Source organism: Apostichopus japonicus, chromosome 10 (assembly GCF_037975245.1).
Source record: "Apostichopus japonicus isolate 1M-3 chromosome 10, ASM3797524v1, whole genome shotgun sequence".
NCBI lineage: Eukaryota > Metazoa > Echinodermata > Holothuroidea > Aspidochirotida > Stichopodidae > Apostichopus > Apostichopus japonicus.
Window position 1 is genome coordinate 8,061,749 of NC_092570.1, and position 25,870 is coordinate 8,087,618.

General features: G+C 37.6%; 1 protein-coding gene across 19 annotated transcripts in view; it reads left to right on the forward strand.

Moving 5' to 3' along the window:
• The window catches only part of LOC139975392 (disks large homolog 1-like), a 155,108-nt gene that overhangs the window by 67,522 nt on the left and 61,716 nt on the right, over nt 1-25,870 (forward strand). For 9 of the 19 annotated variants that reach the window (XM_071983335.1, XM_071983334.1, XM_071983338.1 and 6 more), the window contains one exon: nt 18,482-18,613. The exons of 7 other annotated variants lie outside the window; for them this stretch is intronic. In XM_071983335.1, coding sequence (XP_071839436.1) covers nt 18,482-18,613 — 132 coding nt within the window. Of the gene's footprint in view, nt 1-3,001; nt 3,047-8,928; nt 10,714-18,481; nt 18,614-22,023; nt 22,060-25,870 lie in introns of those variants that run through there. 3 more of the 19 variants (XM_071983344.1, XM_071983340.1, XM_071983353.1) reach the window with 3 other exon arrangements.

Genomic DNA, 25,870 nt, shown 5'->3' on the forward strand with positions numbered 1-25,870 from the left:
AGTGAAGAAAGTTTTTCAAAATTTCAAATTCTTGCTTTTACTTTTGGTTGTGCTAACCAAGCATTCTTTTCATCTTCAACATGTGATTGCATATTACGTACACTACTGTACATTCACTTGTTAAATGTGGGAATTTCAGAAAGGGGTGGGGGGAGGAAGGAGGTAAGATAAAATTTACAGGTATAAGTTGGGTTAAATTATTTATTGTTGGGTTGTATACTTCCATATCAATTGGGAACAATATTAATATCCATTATACACTATATGGAGCCTTAAGCTGGTTTCTGATGAGTAGCTGATCTGATTTTAAATGGTGTCAGGCACCAGTTGTATGGTGCCAAGTACCTGTTGCATGGTGTTAGGTATCAGTTACATGGTGCTAGTGCTGGTGTTTGTTGTGATTAGTGCAGATTGGTGTTTGGATTGATGACCAGTTACTGGTGCTGGTTTATTACTGGGATTATTTGACACCGAGATGGAATGTTTAAATAACTAAACTAGTCTTTGCTCATGGATATTCCATATTTTTCTTTAACTTGCTGTGATGATTATATCCTTCATTATTTCATTTTTGTGTAGTATTTAGCATACATATTTTATTATGGAAGGATGTTTTATTCATATCTCCATCTTATCTGTAATCAATAAAGAGGCAAGCTCGTCTGGAAAAGGGAGAGCGATTCGTTATATGTCAACGGAGAAGTAGGTTTCCAGCCCTCTCTGACAGCTAATTTAACTTGAACTCTCGTCTTGAACCTAGCAGGCATAAGCAATTTGATTAGCAACCTATGCGTGTAAAATTCAGGCCACTGGGGGGGGGGGGGGAGGGATGTAATGTCGGAGCATATGATTACTTTGCATGCAACATGTTGAAGCAGAAACTAGACATCTTTCATCAGCATGTTGAGGTTTTTGAAATATTCATGATAACGGTTTGAATATTCCGTCACTGCACACACATATATTCTCTTCGTTTCGGTGATAATCGGCAGTATTTTCTGTTTTCGGGTCGAGGGGAGTAAACAGGGAGTGTATGTATATACAGTCGTTTCTCCTGTGCTGAGGCTCTACAGGTAGCACGCATGCATGCGATCAGTCAAGCAGGCATCTCTTTATTTTAGCTGGGATATTTTGCCAGATAACGTATACACTTTACCGTTAATAATATTGGAGGAGAGAGTCAATTTAAGGAGTTAAATAAACGCCCATCTTTGCGTGTGTTTAACCACATCAGTGTATTATTTTCTATCATCTTTTGAAATTTGGATATTTAGGTTGTTATATGTTCTAGTCACTGAATTAATTCGTGGGATCTGCATATCTCCTGGCCTTGGTGTCTGTGCATCAGTGCTGTACATATGATAGAGGTGTATGAAAAATTCATATTGCTATGCTGTACCTGTCTCCTCATACCATCAGCACAAGCATTACCTTTATTAGTTATATCAAGCACTTCTTGTGGCATAATCTCATTGACATTCCGTATATATATGTAGGAAATAAAACCCTTTCATTTTGTGAGGAGTAAGCAATATTCCGGTTGATTTCAACTCGTTTCTCTGCTGATTTCTGCCTCTTTCGTGTTCTGTTTCTGGTTCCAATGACCACGCAATGTGCAATGACATAGTATATCAAGCTTGTCGTTCTTTAAACCAATTCGCAAGAAAAATCAGGTTAAAGTTGCACCTGTTTTTTTCTTTTTCTTCTCTTCAGCTTACGTTTTACTTAACTTATCAACATCTCGTGACTTTCATGTTTGATATGTCTATAGGACAACTGTATGAATTTTTTTGTGAGGAAACACACACATTTGTTAGTTTCTATCTGAGAAAAAGAAGAAGCCACCCCCCCCCAAAAAAAAACTAGAACAAGTAGCTGATTGAGTTTCATTCAAACAATCAAAATGTACTTAAGTCTTGATCATGTGCATTCCCTTTTGTACATTTCTATTCTACGTTGGATTGCTACTGCTAGCAAGATTTTCGTTATATGTTAAGCTCCGCTGATTTTTAACGTTTGGATTCTTATAAATTTATTTGTCGTCGAGAGTAGGAAGCGAGACACTGCAAAGTGTTCCTTTTTATCATCGCTGGCAATTTTTTTCCTTTCTGCAACCTTTGTGGATGATTCTGTTTGTGGTTTATTACTGCCATGAAAAAACAGTTTCTGGCAGCAATTTGATATTTGAATAACGTCCTCTGGGAGGGGAATTGTGTTTGTTTGTGATATCAAACGGTAGGGGGGAAAACCTTGTCATCTTGTGCGTTTTACGAGCACAATAACAATATAATAACTCACCTAGCTGCGTGTGGAAGGTGTAAAGTCTGAGTCCATGGAGCTCCCTCGCTGTCTCTTCAGGAGCCTCCTCTTCTCTCTCCCTCGACACCGATGAGGTCCACGAGATGTTGTGTCTGTCTCATCGGCGTAGACGAGGTTTGATTACGATAAACAGGTGCTCATCTAGTCAGCATCTTGCTTGTTGCTTCACTTTATCCTCAGTAATGACATGCTCTCCTACAACGCTCCTCGCCACTTAGAAACTGAATGTTTTAAAGAAAAACGAATTTCTACACATACCTAATAGGCTAGATCATGTTAAGAAGGCCATCACGTTTTCTTGGTGGTAAACATTCTCCGCGAGTGTTTTTTTTCTTGTGTACGATCAGTGTCGGTATAAATTGAGCAGGAATATGAATGAACTTTGTGAACATTGGAAATTCTAGAATGCCCATCTTGTTAATGGGACATTTGATACATCGTACAGAGGAACAAGAACTATTTACAAACAAGTCCGAGAGGACCCATTTTCTACGTCGTCGGCGGCGGTCGGCTCTCAAGCCATCGGCAAAAAAAGGGGGGAGTCTTTGAGAGACATCGGTTCAGAGGTCTTCGTCAAACAAGTACTTTTGTTCTGAACGTAAACATTTTCAATATATATATAAGCAGGCTTTTTTCTTGAGGAACTTTGGTAAAAATATTTTTTCACCATAAACATGGAATTCTAGAATTTGTGGAGATGCCTCTACTCTGTGTCAAGAAGTTTAAGGTATGTTTTTTTTTTTCATTGGTTTATATTTGTAGCAGAGCTGATGTTGAAATAGTTTCAGAGGCAGCCGATTGTCGAGTATGTTGCATGTCTTACAGCAACATTCCACCTTTTTAAAAACCACAGTCAGTAATAATACTCTAACACAGCAAAGTTTTTAATTTCATTATACACCGAGCATATTCTACCCTAGTACAAAGGGCAAGAAATAATTCAAACTATTGCTTCGCAGTTTTGAGCGTCATGAAGTTTACTTCTCATACAATAATGCAAATGGTATGGTGCACAAACACTGCTAGACATCTATGCATTTATGTCACAATTTTTCCATTTTTTTTTTTTTGTATCTAACATTTTGGTATATCATTTTTGATAAATTTTTCCCTGAACGGTACTTTATTAAAAATTCACTAGTCACACGCTGTTCTGGTTTCTGAATTTTATGCCCACTCTTTTATCGATGGGAGTCTGGTCCATTACTAACCAGTGGCAGCGCTTAAATGTTCCTGGTTTTAGTGAGCACGGTTTAATGTTTGCACGTTAAGGGACCACAATCTAATTACTCTACTGTTAATTGGTAGTTTAAACAAAATGGTGACTCACAGAGATGGATAAATTTGCTGGCAAATACCAAAATCAATTAGGAAGCAGATGTTAGAAAGATTACGTTGATTGGTAAAGACGTACCATTAGGCTGATTCACCTTCAGGAAATATCAGTGAGCTTTTAAGGGGAAGCCATTGTCAGTATATTTGGCAAGGTTTGTTGCCAATATTTGTTTCTTAGAAAATACTGTCCTACTCCAGTAAGGTCAAGGGTGACCAATTTTGGGATGAGTCTGAGGCGACAAAGCATAGCTCATTGAACTGTGTTGATATATCGGCCTAGATTTACGGAGAATAAATTTGTTAAACAGTACTAGTCATATAGTAGTTCAACAAAGTGGCCGTTAATTTATATTGTATCACCCATTATTGAATCAGATAGATGTGTCACATGAACTAGTACACCGTTTTTTTTGTGATGGAGACTACCGAAACAAGTTGATATATAACATTCAATATGTTTTGAAGTGTCTTTGATATGTAATGTGTTAAAAGCTCATTCAAATTCATTAATCACACTCACTGTGATTAACCTTCAGTTTGGTGACTGAATCTGAGAAGTTGACTTAGTTCGATCAATTTCAATATTACTGAAGTAATACTCTCTTGTTTCAGTAAAATATAACACTCAAAAATGTATCTACCTAGGCTATGGCTAGGCTAGGTACAGTAGAAGTACTATTAATGTCATGTTAGGCAATAAGTAATCCACCCATGTAACATGTCTTTTTAACACACCCATTCAATACAGATGTTGGTGGTTTTTTTTTATAACATTCAACTTCAATGATATTCTCATATTCAGTTATTTAAAGGTAAAATAGCTACTTAATTGACTTATCATATTTACCAAATTATGAATTCAGTAAATAATTGCAGTCTTAGTTTTTAGTAATTTTTTTAATTTCTTGGCTTTTTCTAGTTTGGTTGAAAATCACTCTTCAATTCCTGCAAATTTGCCAGTTTGAAGAGGTCACAAACTCAAGGAAAGGAGTTGAAGAAAAAACAATGTTTGAATTATTTTAGCTGCGAAAATTGATATCTCTACAAATGAAAAAAAATGTTAAGAAATTGACTGTATTGTCTTTCGATTGGGAGAATAAAGTTAACTCTTTTTAAGTCCTGATGTGTCGGAATACTACTCTCCAAACTTTGTTTCAATTCCAATCTTTGTTTATGATGGGTGAGATAGTTATGAGCTGTCATTTGGACAGAACCGGATGCAGTTTAAATGGATGTGATCATTTCAGCTGTAACCGTTCTCTTTACTCTCCCCACTGCCTCTTTTATTTCACGAGGAATTCTTACGGCTGACTTGTCCTAATATCTCTAGAATTTGAGTTTTCCTCTCATTACTTTGCTTAATAGTTCATATTTCAGCTACCTCCCCTCCTCCTCCTCCCACAATATTTCTGACAATTTTCCGAGTTGGATGTCTGTCCGTTTCACTTGGTTTAGCGTCAGGTGATTGCTTTTGCAAGATGGGGGTACCATTCAAGGTGACTAGCATTTATCACAGTGGTTCTGTATATGATTGATAATGTGTGTGCATGTGTATTATGCTTCAGTATCTTGACTCAGGGGTTAAGTCACGTACATACATGCTCTCATACATGCTAGCTCATCTATACCACACATAAGAACTCACACGGAGCCTTCTCTCAGGAAATTTATTTGCTATTGAATGACATTATCAGATGTTGTTTCAAAGTCCTTATTTAAAACTGGAAATTGTATTCATCTTAATACAGCTGTTACATTTTATTGTGCCAGGGGGGGGGGTGGAGGGGAGGGAGGAGGAGGTGGAGAGGACATTCACTCATTTCTTATAAATTTGTTTTCGATCTAGAGGGAGAAATCTAGTCCATAATTCAAAATAATGTTCTGATCACTCATTCTATCGCTTTCTGCTGTTTTTGTTGGTTCCACTCCAAACACCGCCAAGAAAGATTGTTCTCCAAGGATTTACTTGTTATCTTCTGCACATGGCAGCAGCCAACGGTATTAAGCTTCCCTGCAATTTAAGCTGCTATTTCGTTTTGGATATGCTTCTCATTAGAAAAAGTAATTAAACACTGTGATATATATGTCAGAGGATTTATAAACTGCAATAGATTGAAACAAATCAACCATTGAAGTTGCAAAAATTATAAGCCAAAAAAGAAATGCCCAAGGAAGGGAATGTTTCTTGACTTTGGTTTCCACTTATGATAAAAAAGTTCCCTTTTCTTTTTGAAATCAATTCATTTCTTGAGATGGCATATGAGGGGAGGAGCAGGGGAGGGAGAAGTAAGTTGCCCTTGCGTGCTCTGTTATGATCTATTTGCCGTAAAGTGTCCAGATATTAACTGATGTGTTGTAAATCTCATTTAAATTCTTTATCTTCTGAAGTAAGTTAACCTTTATGTATAATAAAACCCTCGTAGTGTGGCGTGACGACCGAACCCATTACGATGCATTTTGACATATCGTATCGCAAACAATCCTAAATCAATTGACAGGTAAGGTATTTTAAATATTAATCTATATTGATTGCATTAATTAAAGCAGCAGAAGCTGTATTATATGGATATAATTTATCGATATTTATGTCACTCTTCTTATTTGCTATGCCTTTCCCTTCACGTCCCCCTCCTTGACACCCACATCACACCACATTGACTGCCTACCTGGCATTACTTATTTACACCACTAGTATATATTACAGATAACCTAACATGAAGCGATAGCGAAGTGATAACCTAACATGAAGCACTGTCAGGTTGAACTTAAAATGTCCTCCAATGACTGTATAAACATGTATATCTATCTATCGATCTATATAAACATGCATATATCTCCTATGTCCTTCTCCCTTCCTGTGGTGGTCAGAGAAGTGTGGTTTATGAAAGCAACTCTACAAGATATAATATCTAGATATTTCTCTGTATAATCAATGGAGCTATGTCCCTCACCCTCAGTAATTCCTCCCCCTCACCCACTGTTCCTCCTCATCCACCATTCCTCTCCCTCACCCACCATTCTCCCTCTCATCCACCATTCCTCTCCCTCACCCACCATTCTCCCTCTCATCCAACATCCCCTCCCCTCCCCTCACCCATCATTCATTACCATCACTGACCCTGACCATTCCTTTCCACCCACCATTCCTCTCCCTCACCCACCATTCCTGTCCCTCAACCACCATTCTTCCCCCTCATCCACCATTCCTCCCCACAACCACCATACCTCTCCCTCACCTACCTTTTCTCTCCCTCACCCCCCATTCCTCTTCCTCACCCACCATTCTTTTCCCTCACCCACCATTACTCTCCCTCACCCACCGTCCCTCTCCCTCATCCACTGTTCATCCCTCACCCACCGTTCCTCTCCCTCACCCACCATTCCTCTCCCTCTCAACCACCGTTCCTGTCCCTCACCCACCGTTCCTCTCCCTCACCAACAAATCCTCCCCTTCACCCACCATTCCACCAATATCCAATCATGACAGCTCCTGTCACCCATTTTCATGTCGTTAAATATCATATAGACCTGTATCTCGTTAAAAGGCACCGTTGCCAGTGTCTTTGCTGGAGTTCTGTTATTATAGGCCTCCATATTTGCCAAACTCATCGATGTCTCAGTCACCTTTTCTATGTTGCTATGGTGACCAGATTATGATTGCTCCCTTAGCAATCAAATTTGTTTTTAGTCATGGTGATATTTAATTACATGGAATGACTATTGTAACTGATCAAATACAGTTTCTCATGATAAACCTTTGATTTTACTCGTTCTGTATGCAACGGCAGACTTATTGACCCCCAGTAAATGGCAGCAGATCGAGTAACGCTTTTCGCGAGTAACGCTTTCCCGTAATTCACCTCAAGTTTGTCTTTTTTTCCCGCCAGTATAGTGAAAATTAAATTAGCAAACGTCTCTTTCTATGAGATTGAAATCGGGAGCTAGTAGATATATTGTCATCACTCTCATCCATATCATCCGCAAGCTCACTATCCGTAACTAGGAAACCTGTTTAGTATTTCCTTATATTTATCAATTCATGAATATTCAGTGATAGTTCTTACATTGCAACAACTTGATTGGTCTGTCTTTGAACTACTTCTTTAATCTTTTTGAATCTCGTGTATGCGCACTCGAAAATGGAAAAAAGGCTTTTGTGATCCTCGAGGGATATTTGTGAGATTCAGAATTCACGATCCGGGTCGGATGAAACTTTTTTGATCCATCCATCTGTCAGTCAAGGGCTGAAACCTTACATAAGTAGAGATGTCATTCTACGAGAGTGTTGTTAATTCTTTATGCTGCTTCTTTCTCTTTTTTTGAGGACATGACCAGGATAGGTACAACACACTTGCTGAAAAAGACTATAACAGTGTGATAGGGAATTTTTTGGATACGGCCTGTCTTATTTCGTTCATTTTTAGGGATTGTACGCATAGACTCGTTCGGTGTCTCGTTTGGATAATTTTTTAGTCATTTATTAATCTTTGGACTAATTGCAATATTTATTGCGTTAATGGAATAAAATGTCAACTTTTATAAAGATGAAAACTACTCATGCCCTTTAAGATATTGATTATATTTGTAGTCCTGATGTGGTAGTGCTGTAAATACATTGAACTTACATCGTTAGGAATGATCATTCAGGACTGAGAACTGTTTTATCAGATTTGGAAGCAACATTCGGCTAAATATCATGTTTAAGATATTGATCTCTGCAGTCCTGATGTGGTAGTGCTGTAAATACGTTGAACTTACATCGTTAGGAATGATCGTTCAGGACTGTTTTTATCAGATTTTGGAAGCAACATTCGGCTAAATATCATGTTGTTGACGTCCTTCCCTCTTCCAGGCGAGAAAGTCGACTCGCACCGACGGTAATATTAGTTTTTCTGAAACATTCGTATCGATCCTCTCCACATCTCGTCTTTTATCATTTTATCAGAGAGGTAACTGCCAATTTCGATTTTTGGGCAAATTTATGAAAAGCAGCTAAAGAAATCAATCTTCACCATCTTCGCCATTGATATTCAAATTTTGGGATTTCTGAAAATCCATGCGGAATTTGTTGTCTTTAGAAAGAGAAGGAAATTGTAGATTCCTCGTCACCTGAAATACCAATTTGTAATATTGCACTACAGCTGTGTGTGCTAAACCCACTGCCTCGCGGAGCTTGTCGCATGTGCCCACCGGTTTGCCAGCATTTTTTCTCGAAATGTCTACGGGTTTAATTAGTCGTACGAGCTATATAAGAAACAGCATGCATCGCTTTCCTAACTGACAGTGTGGCAGAGTCACAAACACCTAACAAGGATTTCAATTAAATGAAATTTTGTTTTTTTTGGGAATGAGTGATAATAGAAAGCCCGAAAAGGAAAGAAAAGAAAAGAAGAAAAAATATTTGGCATCAACTTAATCTTGGAAAGTAACAGGATTTATCACTTAGGCTTTTCTTTTGGGAATTAAAGTTAAAAGGTGAATATATCCTCAAATTGGTGACATTTATTAAGCCTCTCTCACTCTCTCTCCTGCAAGGTCTACTGTTCTATTTTTAGCTGATAGCTTGATTGGGTCAATTTGCATGGTAATGTGAATTTTGTGGTACAGAGTCGGTTTTGAAACCGTTTTTTCAGTTTGGTTTAGTTTTAATCATCTCTTCGTTGTGTTATGGTGGATATTATTGTGATGAGTTTACAGGAGACTTTTGTGCACATAGTCAAGATACCGAATTGTTGTAGCATTCAACATTTACTTACGTGGACTTGAATGGATTATACCGAGTTGTGTTTATTTCCTTGTGTGTCATCAAGCTAAACATTTTGTTGATCACTTATTTGACCTTATTGAGAAGCTATTAGTGGTGATGTTTGGAGTAATATAGGGATACAAATATGGTTGTGTTACGTGGACGTCAAAGTTGTTAAGTACTGAATTTCAAAGCAATATAGCGATGGATACTACCCTGGTAGTGGTTGTATAGATCGAAACTTTCAGTGGTGATGTGTGAAGTAACATAGGGATACAACACTACTTGTAATTGCGTGGACATTGAAGCTATCAGTGGTGATGTGTAAAGTAACATAGGGATATAAACTACTTGTAATGACGTGGACATAGAAGCAACCAAATCAGTGGTGATGTGTGAATTTACATAGGGATACAACACTAATTGTAATTACGTGGACATTAAAGCAATCTGTGGTGATGTGTAAAGTACCATAGGGATACAACACTATTTGTAATTACGTGGACATTGAAGCAACAATATCAGTGGTGATGTGTTAGGTTACATAGGGATACAACACTAATTGTAATTACGTGGACATTAAAGCAATCTGTGGTGATGTGTAAAGTACCATAGGGATACAACACTATTTGTAATTACGTGGACATTGAAGCTATCTGTGGTGATGTGTGAAGTAACATAGGGATGCAACACATCTTATAATTACGTGGACATTGCAGCTACCACTCATAGCATTTAGTTGACATTGAAGCTATTAATGGTAAAGTTTGGAGTCAGATGGTGATTCTACCCTACTAATGATTATGTGGACATCAAAGTTTTATGATTTAACAAAAAATACCAGGATGAATGTTTATGGAGCATTAACAAAGGAATATTCTCTATCTATCTGTTTCAATTGGACAATTGGACAAATGGAACCAAGACACTTTGGAATGTGATAGTGATCCCTATAATTGAGAGTTTTTTCAGAAGAGAAAAAAAAGAGAATTTTTGTTGAGGAATCCACCTAAACATATTGAGTTTGATCGAATCAAGAAATTGAATAAAATCTCAAAATGTGGGCGACACAAAGATCAGGGCTGGAGAACATTGGCCCAATGAACCGTCGACGGTCTAGCCTGCACATGACCCAAATCCAACCGGTCATGATCCAGCCTAGGATGGCAGCCAAGGATTACGGGAATCGCAGGACGAGTCACAACTACGTAGCTCCCGCAGAAAATAGTGCTTCTGTTTGGTACTCTTGCGATTGTATGATGGCCGTACTAGGGTGCAGGAAGGACACCAACCAATCAAAGCGCAGTTATAACGTAAGCCATCAAATTTGAGCTCTGTAAACAAAAATTTGTAAGCGTAGATCACATGGGTTACGGGGAATGGAATGGGGGATCGGTGGGTATTGAAGAGTTTTGTTGACACTGACAACATGTTTATATCGATCTCCTGGTTAAGTAAGATTTGAGGGGATAGAGTGGAACTACGTTGTGAATACCAGTAGATTCTTCAGAGTGATGGAAAATTTCAACCTATTCAAAGCAATTAAAATTACTGAAGATCTTCTTCCGATTAACTATCTTCCTTCTTCTTGTCTCTGGATAAGACATATTTTTCTCAGATTTTGAACCATCAATAGCTTGTAAAGGACCGTTATCTCCTCCCTTGTATATTCTAATTGTTTTACAACACCTGACCATTTCTGTGTTGTATTACTAATGTCTACTTTAAAGTTCAAGTTTTACTTTAATATTTGGAAATGAAAATTAAGTCATCAAATTGATACACTAAATTGCTGTGGGATGTTTATGGTATTTACCATTGCTGCTTCAAGTTCACTATTTCAGACAAAATTTTTATTATCCAAAAAAATCATTTGAATTTAATGAATCTTTGACAAAACTTGAAGAAGTGGAAAAGTGCAAAGAAAATTTGTGGCTGTCTAGAACAGGATCTGAAACAGTGACCTCTGGGTTACAACCAGGGTTCGCGTTTTGTCCAATGAAACAGTCGTACCTTTTTGCGGGAATATTCTTTTTCACAACGTACTGGAAAAAATGGTCGTAACTCTCAAAATCCCTGTCAGTAACAATCGTGACTATAGTAAATTTTCAGATGCATGTTTTTTGGACACTCTTTGGACGATTATTCATAATGAAGGGATGGCTTACTATTTTGCTGATGAAGAATATTTAGAATCTCAAGTTTCATCAATATCTTGTAAAAAGAAAATGGTGCCAAATGTGGCCTAAGTCCTAAGGTTAACATTTGGCTATAGTACAGTGCACTGCAGTTATTGATAATGCAGTTCTGTACATTTATCACATAAGGCACCGCCAAATCATGTACACGACGTAACAAATTTTATGCCAAACAGGCGGGGCGAGGCAAGGCGGGGTAGGCTTAAGAACAATATTTCAACACATTGGCATCATTATGTTACCAATCGTAGCTGAGACTCAGAGTAGGAGGGGGTCAATACAAATTACAGATCGACTATACTTTAAAATAATAATTGAAAAATAGTGGAATGTTCAGTGCAGGAGTATCATTGGTATTAAGTGAGTTTTTAGTGAATTTTGTGTTGACTTTTTGGTCAAAACAATAGGTAACACTACATCTAGTTTCTACCTTGGAACCATATTCTTGTTCAAAAGTATATATATCTGCGGTCGTGAAAAACGCAGATTTTGGCATAAAACGTGAACCTGTTTTTTAGAAGTCCATGGTTTATAATTTCCCAGTCAGTTTTCCATGGTTCCATTTACCTGTATAAAATTGAAAAAGCATATTTTCTATGAAGCTACCATTAGTAGAGTAGATTTTGTACAATTTGGTAATTTTCACAACTGTCATGTCATACCCTACGCAGCAAGACCTTTACTGGGTGAATCGTTCATAAATGTAACTCAATTTACGTTTGAAAGAATGAAAACCCCCCTCCCCCCCTCCACCCGACAACTATCAGCTTGACGTGCCAATTTTGTGGCGCTATTGTGCTACTCAAAACACTGTCTTTTATCGTCTTGAAGGGAAAAAGAAGAATAGCAAAGAGAGTCATGAATATTCATAAATGCTGTGCGCTATTTATCATACAGTACCTGCTTCATACCTTTAAGATTTAATTAAAACAAAACAGCCGGAAGTTAGATTGTTTACAGTAATACTTATCTTTGACAATTAATGCATAGTCAGCTAACGTGTGAGTTTTGGAGTATTTTCTGCCTTCTTCTTTCCTTCATTTTGATAAATGGAGATGTTAGCTTCAAGTTTGTCACTTTCAGGGTTTTTTAAATTTTATTTTTACTTTTATTTTATTTCGAGACTATAGACCCTTACTGTTATCTCTCTCTGATAAAACAAACACGAATATTCGAAAGCCTCATGGTCAAAACTAATGTACGCGAACTTGAATACTAAACCTCCCAGTATGTAGTCAATGGGTTTCCTCTTGAGCTCAGCTCTAAGCATAACGCAAAAACTTTTAATTAAACACGAGCCCAGAATTTTCCTTGTTCCAATTAGCCGGTGTGGTTGGAGGCATTTTTCAACTTTTTAATTAATGTCGTCGTTGTCTTCGACGACGATTGTTTCTCTAATTGAGGATTCTGACACCTGCTGGAACTTATTTCCAAACAAATAAGAAAAGAATAAAGAAAGAAAGAAAAAAGAGTAAATTATTACAGAATCAGTGGCATTTTAGAGTGTAAAAATAGCTAATATTGATAACATACAATATACCTCTGCCACTGTGTATTGCTATTAATGACAGTTCTATATCGTGGTGTGAGAGTCACACTGCAATGTGAGCAAGTTCTCACAGGCAGGCAGGCAGTTTGGTATGTAAATATTATGCATATATGCATATTTGCATATTTGCAAGTTCAACTCAGTGGAACCAATTTTGACAGTGATCCATCATTTGGGGGTTTGAAATTCTGATGAAGATCATTTTTTGAAATTCTGATGGAAAAGCAGCTGTATATATACTTCTGCTCTCTGTGATTACTTTGTTGATCTGATCTTGAAATACATTTGTGGGACAGGTTTGAAGTGTTAGAAAATTCTGTCAGTTATCCCAGTTTCAGTGAAGGATGTTTTAATCCATTGTTATCAGACAATCACAATTCGTTAGACTAGAGAAAGAGCCCTATTTCCCCACCTCTACCTATATCCTCCATCCTCACCCACCACCCCTAGCCACCACCCCTAGCCATCCCACCACTAGCCACCCCACCACTAGCCACCACCTCTAGCCCCTAGTTCTCTAATAAATGTTTTATTCTATTCACATAAGAATTCAGTTATGCTGCATTCCTTCACAACACGTTTATATCCCTTGAACTTGATTCCTCTCCAACTTTGATCAATTACTCATGTTTCTTTTTTCTTCCATTGATCATGTTGATCAGTGTTAGTGTTGTTTAGTGTCCTATGAACTGCGTCTCACCCCCTTATCAGTCTTCTAGTGCCACTTGCTTCCCTTGCAACATTATAACTTTAATACTCGATTCCTATAATGCTCCTCCCTATCTCTGCACACAATCTAGGGAAGCCGTACAAACGGTCAGTAACATTTTAGCACCTTATCCCTACTGACCTACTTCAGGTCCAACGCCTACATACTCTTACTCCCAAGTATACCATTCCGAAAGTTTCAATTATAAAGAACACTACCATTACATAGTTCTATTAAGAGAACCATTTAATCAATTCAAGCATACTGTTTATTGCGTTTCTCTTTTCTTTTGAAATTTCGGTCTGTCGTAGAATGCTTTAGATCTTTACTGCCTGGAGATATATACATATATATATATATATATATATATATATATATATATATATATATATATATATATATATATAATTATATATATTATAAATGTATTGTATGATGCCTGTTATTGCTCAGTGTTCAAAAACGTGTCTAGTTAACACTTTATCACTCTATTTAAGATAGAAAGTAAGATGAAGGAAATGTCACAAAAAAAGGAAGATATACCCATTGAGCCAAATATATATATTCATATATAAATAAATAAACATAAAGGCAAACAAAATTCTTGCACCTGGGCCCAATGACCTGTTTATAAACCGAATTTGTCTAATGGCAAACACTTCTGGTTAAAAGTTTATAAATTGTAGCATTCTGGTTTTCTGTTGTACAAAGCTTTAATGTAATAATATTAGACCTGTATTCAGACCTTTTGCAATAATTAACACAATATTCAGTTTGCCTTGACATTTAATTGTTTTTGTTGTATTATCTTACAAAGCGGTATTAGTGTTCAGAATAACACTGTAACAGGCTTATTCCACTCGTCCGTTTCTCTTCTCGGGTTTTCAAAGACTTAACACTTCCACCCGTGGGCTATTATTCTGGCTCCAGTACCCGATTCCCTAAATTGATTGAATGAATAATTGATGGCAGGGTTTTATACTGAAATTGTCCATATTCTGTCGTTTAATATAACCGAATCTTTGCCTGAAGCCAGGTATGCAATGCATACTAATAATTTGCATTGTACAGCTTTCTGTTATAGGTAGAAGTTGATGGTCAGATCATTAAGAGATCGCACCCAAATGAAGAGAGTACGGAATTAGGGAATAAATTTAGCCCGTTTTTTTCTTAAGAATCGATTTTTGCAATTTTTGATCTCGATTGGGGAGGTGTTTTGTGAAAGAATTATACCTCTCGTTGTCAGAATATCAGCTGACTTTAAAGGGATTGATGCCTTTATAAGACCAATTACACATATTTAGATTTGCTTACGGCCAGCCGATATATACAGTGCTCAGGTGGGAAAATCTTTTCTGCATTTAGAGGATTCCCTTTAAGGAATATTTGTAAAAGAATTTAACTTGTGGAAGGTTTGTTTATAGTATTAAGTCATCTTTGTTTAGACTGTGATAGCAGGATGTATGGACATATATGATCTTATATGTTGTAAAGTTGATGGCTTCCCACCACAAAGGAATACATGAAAAATGGTGGGACACAAGCATATTTAAAACTTGAATGGCAAAATGATTTTCAAACGAGAGGAATATCAGGTGATTTAATTTCAACATTCTCTCCTCCTCTTCCTCCATCCTCCTTAGTACTGCCATGTCACCTTAATAAAACACATGTATGAAAAAAAATTACTTCTCTATTCTGTTCAACTCAACAAAATGTTCCCAATTTCATGATTTTGCAATTTACTGTAAGTATAATCTGAAGTGTACATTATATGATGGGGAATTATGACTCCATGCACCAGTTTCAGCTAGCTCCAATATTAAATCCAAACTCATAACCACCCCCCCCCCCCCCCCAAATGAATATATTTCTACTTCCAATTTATCGCTGATAAGCCATCCAATGACCTTTTTAGCTCTCTTTATAATAGAAGACCTTGCCTTCCATTCAATTTGTCAATTTTTTTTGTTGGCTAATCAAAAGCCATTTACAGCTCAACTATTATGTTAACCCTCTAGGCACTGTTGTTTTCCATGTATACCTACAGTGCAGCGTCTGTGCCCTTGTTATGCATTGCTGGAATACTGTGGCCGTTTCTGTATTAACGTATGAACAGATAGCAACAGACGTGGCTGCTGTTGCCGAATGGATTCACCGTTATCGTTATCGATAGTACTAGCTTATCTTGAAGACTAACCTTGACTCAGTATTATCTTAAATTGAATTAGGTGATGTCCATGTTCAATTCTGGGGAGAGGGAGGGGAGGAAATGGAGGGGGGGGGCAGTAGGGTATGTAGACTTGCACCTTTTAAATTGTAATGCAATTAAGTTAGTATTCTTAAGGAAAGAACTTTGACAGGAGATCAAAGGAGAGAAGATGGGCTAAATTTGAGGTGAATTGATAAATTACAGAACTTTGCATGTCAGGGGAACTTACAACTTCAAGAACATTATAATAGAATTGTTAAAATGTTAGAATATAATGAATTAGTATTTCAGTCAATGAAATACCGAATGAAACAACTCAGTATACCAGACTATGTATAAATCATGTTTGTAAAAAAGAAAAAAAAAAAATTAAGAAATGGATATTTAAAAAAAAAGACACTGAAATGTGGGATGAATGTTACATCCTTAAATGCTTCACTGAGGATTGAACTTAATGTCATATTTAATTAAACAAATAAGATTGATTAATGCTACTCGTAGCTAAACGAGAATGCTTCACTGAGGATTGAACTTAATGTCATATTTAATTAAACAAATAAGATTGATTAATGCTACTCGTAGCTAAACGAGAACAGAAATATTCCCACCGATCTGTCACACATACACCCTTTATTGATGTTGGTCGGTTGCCTATACAGTGTTGCTATATATATATATAGATACATATATACATATATATATATTTTTTTTTTGATTGACTACTTCTCCTCCTTGTGATTTACACATGTAGTGGTTTCATTGCTCGAAGGAATCATCTGCTAAGAACGGATGTAAAATGAGGAGGTTAATTTTTCTTCTTCTTATTTGGAGTGAATCATACTCAAACCTTTCGGTTATAATCCGACTGGTTCTTCTTTTTTAATAACATTGTGGTTAGATGCTGGTAATGAATTAGGTTCAAGCTCAGTAATTCTGAGTCAGAGTGTGGTTTCACACCATTGCCTGCAGTACATACAACTTTACACTTTCTTCCTGGCAGCGTGGAAGTACTGTCCTTTCTCCCGCTCCGTCCTCTGTACACTGACACTGTAGAAATCTCGGTAACTAGGGTTAGTCATCGCAGTCTTATGTTTACTCTGTCGGTGACGTTAGTCATCGCCCAATATATATCTTCCTTCTCAAAGATGCTTTCCAATCTTATTATCTGCGTAACTGTCGCAGGGTTTTTTCCTTTCTGTTTTCTACCATATAAGAAGTGATCAAGAAGTGATAGATTCATCCATGAATAACAAGTAGTTCCGGTAAATGGTACAAATTCAACGTGTCTGAATGTTGGATGATGGTACTGGGTAATTACATGTGGCCTTGCGAGTTGGGTGGGGAAATTCTGACTATACCCCCAACTACACCTGTTCTTACAGTGAGCTTACTAATTAATGCTGGTGTATGATCCTCATGTGAGTTTTATTTAGTATAGGTTCGAGCCTACATTATGTATGTCATTTTCATGATCTTCCCGTGGCAATTTAACATTAATCATTGACATAATATGATGGTATCTTTTCTTAACATTTGGAAAACATTGTTCGAGCATCATATTTTTAGATGAAAATGTTGATAAAAATGTATTAGTATTTATATCACAGGGATAACATCATATCCTATTCTCTTTTTATACCCTGCCCAAAACACTCATCTCTTCAGTTTTCATGCCAAGACATATACATTCAATCAGGTAGTGCTCAACCAATGGCAGGAGAATCGATTTGTTGCATTGGACTGATGGAGTCGATCACGTTGCTTGTTTTAGTGCGGTCTACATCTATTAGCATAAATTTGTACATTGTAGTGTGTTATAAAGAGAGTACCAGACGGGTACAAATACAAAAATAAGTTCAAGAGAGTACACTGAGTACAAGCAACACGTGACAATCTCCATCAACATCCATCGATTGTTCGACCATGTCTATAAACTGTTTTAAGATGGAGTGTGTTTGCGGAGAAATTCAGTACTATTAAAGAGAGTACAAGTATGTTGATATTTATAATGATTAGGATGACGTGGGTCACATTTGCCACAGCACATTATTTGAACCCAACTGGATGGTTATTCAGCTGTACATGGAAGTTGTGTGTAGTTTTACAAATAAGATGGATGTCATATGAGGATCAGATTTGTGTATGATATGTTTAGAAACATGGATGACCTTGGCTGTGCTTGGGTGGCGCCGCTGGGTGTGTGTCATTGCATCGTTGACCGTAAATCAAAACGGTAGTTTATCAGATCAAGTTTGGAAGGGTTTGTATACTATATATACAATTGTTAAAAATGATATTGATTATTCATCGTGGACAGTCCTACTACTACCGTTTATACACTTGCTGTTCTGGTTTTCTATGTACGTTTGTTGTACGTAGCCTAGATGTTCACGTCAGCTCTGTCTCTTCACAGCAATTCAACTATGCAGGAGAAGGATCTGCCACAGACGGACACCCTCGTCTGGTGCCGGTGGTAGGGTCCAGCAATGACCCAAAGAAAGAACCCATGATACAGAATTATGGTGGGAATCCCCCTCAGGTGGAGGTAAGGCCCACATCAGTGGTCAGTGTCTGTCCCATTCCATCCTTCACCATGTCACCCACGGAAAGAATCTCATTCTTGTTTTCACCAGTCATGTGATCAGGATGGGGCTCTTTCGCCTCTGTGCAACCATTGTGCTTATCCACCCACCCTGCCACCTTGCATGTATTAAATCCTATTGGATGTATGTGAACCTTGATATCTGTCTTTTACCCACTGTACCAACAGGTCAAACAGTAAATGTAGAATGAGGGGGGGAGGGGGATTTCTGACCACCCATACCTTCCCACACATGCTCTATCCTGCTTGTCCCTATGTTGCCTTCATCAATCCCTATGCCATCCCTTCCACCTCCCCCTCTCTCAGATATGACTCATTACCTTGAGAAGTTTAATCCATGATGCACGGTTCTGTTGGATGTTATCACATATCATTATGTTACTCCCTATGATTGCATGTAGAGGAGTATGATTCGGGGGGGGGGGGTAGACAACAGAGGGGCAGTAGAGAATAGGGTGTTCTGATAGGGTTGGTCGCATTGGTTGGTCAAGGGGATGGTGTGGGGGAGAGCTTGTCAGTGAATGCGGGTGAAGAGGATCCTAATTTGTCAGATACATGCAATCTTGCTTCCAAAGTCTTCTTTGATCACCAGATTCTAGTACGTATCATGCATGCAGCCTATCAAAGTAGAAATCCCTCTTCGCTATCCCCACCCCCTATCCCCACCCCCTATCCCCACCCCCTATCCCCCTTTGGTTTGTTGTTACTTTATCAAATCCATTTATTGCATCTCCTCAAAGAACATGCTATTTGAATTTCATATCATATCATTTAAGTTTTTGTGATGTAAATTCAAAACTTTTATTCCATCATTCAGGAGTAACCAATGCCTTTATCAATTTTGTTTGGTTGCCTCGTAGATATTCTAATAGGGTGTAGCGGTGTGTGTCTATTTAAGCGAGGACCAAAGATCTAAAGAGCAAAAGGAATACTCGATCAGATTGCCAAAAGACAACCATAGGAACTAAGTCAGTGTCATAATGTAATTTTAAGGTTCAGGCTAACTTTCTATTCGATTCATTGATCCTCTTTGCTGTGTAATTTTTGCGATGAATTAATCACACAAGCAATACCACCGTGACTTAAACCTGCACTGGACGTGGCTATTCCACCACTCCATGTGGGGGCAGTATTTTAGTTTAAAATCAACCCTTTCTCATATTTTTATGCATTCTGCTCTCAGTACATCTCATTGATATGCCAAGTCTGAACTGAACACAAATTTCATTGAGTATCAATGACAACATTACTAGGGAGAGTAGGGGAAGGAGGGTCAGGAGTCAGTGGGTGGGGATGGGAAGGGCAGGGGTGGGGAGAGGGCAGAGAGTAGGGGACAGTAGAATGGGAAAATTGATTATTTGGCAACAGATTACATCAGCCATCCCATATTTGATATGTGGATAACACAGAGAGTATTTTCTCATGTGGTAACTGTTTGTCTTATTCCCATGGAAACCATTTTTTTGTTGTGTTCTAAAACAGCTGAGAATCAAATGTAGTTTGGGTACCGTAAAAAGTTGATAGTCACAACATGTAACAAGGTGGAGTGTTACCCATGCACTTAACAAATATTCAGAATTAATGTGCATGCCATTAAAATTAATTGTTTACTAATGATGCTTCTCTTTTATTGCGCATTAAATAGGGATGACAAGAGTTATTACTTCAAAATGGCAAAATAAAATGTAGAATTAGAAGCACCACTCATTAATGAGACTTTAGAAAGTTAAACCAGCTGGCTCAAATTTCTTGCCTTCTCTCTTTGAAAAGTTTATAAAATATTAGTGAATGTAAATGTTTCTAAAATTTCGAGAGGTCATTCATAATCTGAGGAAAATGTTTTGATGAAAGTTAAAAGATGGCTGGGTTAAGATTTCAAATACTGCCAACCATATTAGTTGTTGTATGCTGCCCTCATTATGGGAACACACTGTTTTGCTGTGGTTCTTGTAAAAGTGAAGTGCACCACCAAGAAGAGTTGACAGCTGTTACAGTAGTTATAGATTGTTACAGTAGTTTGTAACTGGAATTTACCATCTAAGTACGATGAACGTTAACACCAGAAAACTGCTTTGACTTTCCTTTGTGAACTTAATTAGTTTTTTCTGTCTGTAGTAACAACTTAAACTCACACTTCATATTTTTCAGCTTTTGTGAACTAGATTTAATTTAGTGCTAATTTTTTTTATTGTGCTTCAGTTCTTTCTTTAGTAGTACATTTTCTGCTCAACAATTTTGTTTGTTGGAAACAAAATTCTCACAGTGGCAAACATTGTCGGGGTCAGAAGGAATCGTGAATTACGTGAAAATTAGCAATCTCTGAGTGAAAATCATCTATCAAGCTGCGGCAATAGGCTAATCATTTGTATCATCGATTTTTAGGAGCATAAAATATATCTTACAAAGCCATCTCAAACTGATACTAAGGTATTATGCTCATAAATGATGATAATGTGTAGATTTGAGTGGTTTGGGCAATTTAGATGGGGGGGGGGAGGGAATGGGGGATGTTAATGTTTTTGATAGTAAGGTACGTGGATATTTGTCACTAGTTCCGGAAATAACCATCACTACCCACAAATTATGTTTTCCTAGAAGATTCATCATATAAAGTCATCTAAACCTCAGCTAGAATTACCGCTCGTTGTTATCGTAAGGCCTAGCACAAAAGCAAGGGCATCATACAGAGATATAAGTGCTTGGGTAATTTTAAACTGAACACCATGGGAGCCATATATTTCAGAATATTATTCCCTTCCACATATCGGCTAGTCATCACGGGGCCCCTTTAGATTCTATTTCTGGGTTCGCCATTGATTGTTATATTTCTATAAATGCGGTCTTGTGTCAACCAAAGTAGCTCAGGGTCTTAAGTAATTCTCGGATTCTATGACTCATCTACGGTAGCCATCTAGAGAAAATTAAAAGAAGCGAAGAATATATGACAAGCTTTGAAATTAAAAGAACACAGTATGTGAGCCAGCATCTCAGAGAGACTCGCGCTGTACTAGCAATTCTATGAATAATAACCGCTGTATGTAATATCTGTGTCATTATTTCATCCTTGGTTTTATATGAACCTCCCACCTCCACGCTCGGCTAGATACTGCCGCGATTAATTCCTTCTCGTAATCCCTCCATGCTCTCGATTCTAACCGATTTGAAGATAAATGCTTTGTCGTCGTAAATTCTCCCTGTGATTAGATCTCGTTCAGAAAGCTTGTTAAGAATATTTGTGGACCATCCTACATGTAAAGAATGCGAGAGACTGCTTAACGCTAAAATCTGCATCCCCATTGTGTCGTTCTGCCGCTCACCCCTGTAGAGGCTTCAAGATCAATCGGGACGTGACTGGTTTGGAATGTGTAATGAAGTTAACAACGAGACAGGTATATCAAACTTTTATTCTTCTAAAAACCTTCAAGCATGCTCTCGTTCGCTCGTATATACTGTATCGTATAGTAGAAAATTTCACAGACAAGTCATAAAAAGTTATTGGTTCTTGTTAGCGATATTTATTGCCTCGGTATCTCTATGAGAATAGAGAAACACGTCAACTACTCTCTGGTTTTACAAGATTGCATGTAAAAAAATTTACTAAAGATGCACATTTGTAAACATGGTAATCTTACTATAAACGAAATACTGTGGGAACATTTAAAACAGAAAACTGCAACTATATCGATATGCAGTATTAGCTGCTTTTCATGAATACAGTGTTTCTGATATTCATTGTTCATTCAAGTCACAGATTTCATCGATCCCTTACTACATTCATGCTATATTTGTGATATGTGGTATGAAGTGTGGATCGTACCCGAAATATCGTAAAACAAGTAGTTCATGTGAAGTTTCTCTCTGGATAGATGGTACCCCTTCCTCTCTCTTCTCCCACAACTTAGGTTATTACTGTGGAGATGCCTATATTAAGTACATTCTAGTTGCAGGTTCACCATCCCTGAGATTATACCTTCTTGCACCTCCTTCCTGTCTGCCCCCCTCCCCTCCCTCCCCTCCCCTCCCCTAAGGCCGCTGGTCGTATGAACTTGTGTTTGTTGATACAGCAGAGATACCTCCTTTAAAGTACATTCTAGTGTCTGATTCACTTTCCCTTCTCTTACATAGTATTGTTACTTTAAGTTTGTAAACAAGAACTGCCTATTAAGTTTTCACTCTGGATAGAGGTTTCTATATCCCCTCCCCCACCCAATCCTCTACTGGTGTTATTGTTACCGTGGAAATACCCGTATCAAGTACATTCTTGTTGCATATTTACTCCCCCTATGATCATTACTTTAAGAATGTAAACAAGGAATGCAAGTGAACTTCCTCCCTGGATGGAGGATTTCTATACCCCATCCCCTCCCCCTAGGTCACTACTTGTGTGATTGTTGATACCGTGGAAATACTCGTATCTAGTACATTCTTGTTGCATATTTACTCCCCCTATGATCATTACTTTAAGAATGTAAACAAAGAATGCTAGGGGATGGCAGATTTCTACTCCCAACTGTCGTTCCCGCTTCCCTGACATCATTACCGTGACTTCTTTTCTTATCGTGGATACTATCGAGATTTGAATATTAAGTTTAGAAATCTTGACACTCCGTAATTTATGGGGATTTTACTGGGGAAGCAATACGACAAGCCTGATGATGCTCCAAACATCACAACATACAGTAGAGGACTTATAAACTCTGTCGAGCTCTGTGCCTCCCGAGCACCTCAAGCAGAAAGCAGGAAAAGAATAAAATGTAATTATTCACCAGATTCTCATGCACGCCCCAAGTCAACGCTTGACAAACCATCCGTAAAAACGCTTCTTGCTTCACCTCGGGTCCTTGGCTGTATGATCAATTTGACATCTTTCTGTTTTGTTTGGTGTTATATTAAACATTTTTATCTACACCCTTGCCACTTCAGGAATTTTCAGAAGCAATTTCCCTCCATCTGTGTTGAAAATTTAAATATTCAGCCGCGAGGTTTTTACAACTACGGCCTTTCTGATTCTCTGTTCCAAGGCATTTGTAAAGTGTTGTTCACAAAAACCCTAGCAGATACCTAGCGAAAGTATGAGGCAAACATTTACCGCCATTATTGACTTATTATGGTTTTTGTTTTTATTTTTTAAGGTATTCATGTTTTCAGTTGTATCACAATCTTTTCAAAGAAAGTGTTGCTATAAATAAAACACCATTTACAATAATAGCCGGTAGTGTTTAGGTTAATTAATGCAACTATACCAATAAGATGCTCTACGTGTCACAGTTTGTGACTATAGTCAACCCTTGATATATACTGACATGGAATAATGAGCAATTTCATGAAAACATGACTATCCAGCTGTTAAGCAATCTCTCAATGGGTTTGTTGCTTGTTTTCTGTTGTTTATCGTCTCGTATTTTGTTGCTTCATTGGTTGTACCAGCACTATGGCTTTCTAAACATAAATCCTACAAAGTAGAACTATTTCAGTTTTAGGTAATCTTGCTATGTACATATTCGTTTAGTTTCAAGATCTGTGAGATTATTTAAATATTTTGCTTATCAATCACAAATTGTATCTCTAGACAAAGTGTGAATCATTGTCGTAAACAGAATTGTTATTAATTCATAGATTGTGTTTTGGTCTATGCACATCAGAGAAACTAGCTAAGTATATATATTTACACACACACTCATACATACACACACAAATACATGCACATACAAGGTATGTACACATAGATGCATATACACATACATACATGCATATATATATTTTCCAACTCATTACGATTTCAATTATACATATTCATGTATAAACATACAAACATACATATATTTACATACATACGAACATATCCTTGATGCATTTTCCTCCTGTTATGTATTGAATGTACACAGTCAGAGAAGATTGATGTTCTCCACCTCTCTCTCTCTATATATGTACACACACATAAATGCAAACACATACAGTATGTACACATACAAATATACATACATACACACACACACATACAAACATATATCCTTGATGCATCTTTCTCCTGTCATGTATTTAGTGTACAGAATCAGAGAAGATTGGTGTCCCCCCCCCTTCTCTCTCTCTATATGTAGACACACATAAATACACAACTACAAACACACACAGTATGTACACATACAAGCATACATATACACACACACATACATACATCCTTGATGCATTTTCCTCCTGTTATGTATTTAGTGTACACAGTCAGAGAAGATTGATGTTCTCCACCTCTCTCTCTCCTCCATGCATAACTGATGTATTGCATCACTAAATGAAACATATTGATGTGCCTGTATTAATTTTAGGCAAGGACATGAGTCCATCTTCCAACTTGTTTTATCTAAATAAACCACTCCCGAAATAGATGCCTGGATATTTATATTTGTCTAAACACTGTCAGCTCTTAGCTCATCTAAGCATGCTTTCCTCTTCACAGTGATCTCTGAATTTATACATGTTTGTATTACATTTGCTCAAATGTTGTGTTAAAAATTTATGAGACCTTTTGTGGCAATCACTAAAATGATTCAGCATACCAAGTTTCTACTTACAGGAGAAATTCACCTGTGATCAAAACATTAGAGTTCTGCACAAAGTGGAAAGGGTGGGTGGGGGGGGGTGGGGGAAGGAGTGCAATGAAGGGGAAGGGATTGTCCCTCGTATATATTGTCAAAGTGTCAGTACCTTTTGGGTGTACATTTTTTTGTGTACAGGATATGTGGGAGGGGGGGGGGGGGAAGGGTGTGTTAGAGGAAGGTCAAGATTCAATAATCAAATTGTGTCATTGAATCCTCAATACATCTTGGTGTTTCTCATCTTTTCGGTTGTGAAAGGGGGATTGAGAAAGGGACCATCCATTTTATGGATAATCTTTGTAAGGGAAGTAAACAATGTATATTTGTGTCTGTTATTCAATATATATAGTTCAACTTAATACAAAAAGCTATTCTTATTAAGTGCTATTCAATTGTGTTCCAATGGCAGCACTGGATCCAAGATTTAAAATTGAGTGGGTGTGGCCCTGGGTTGTTGAAGCCGATTCCTAGGTAGGTGGTCAGCCCCTCTACCCCTTCTCCCCTTTCCCCCTCCCCCTCTCCCCCCCCCACCAAATAGAAGTGGTGCATTCTGAGGCATATGAATTAGATCTGTATGCAACACTGCGCTATAATTACTACTTCTAAATTT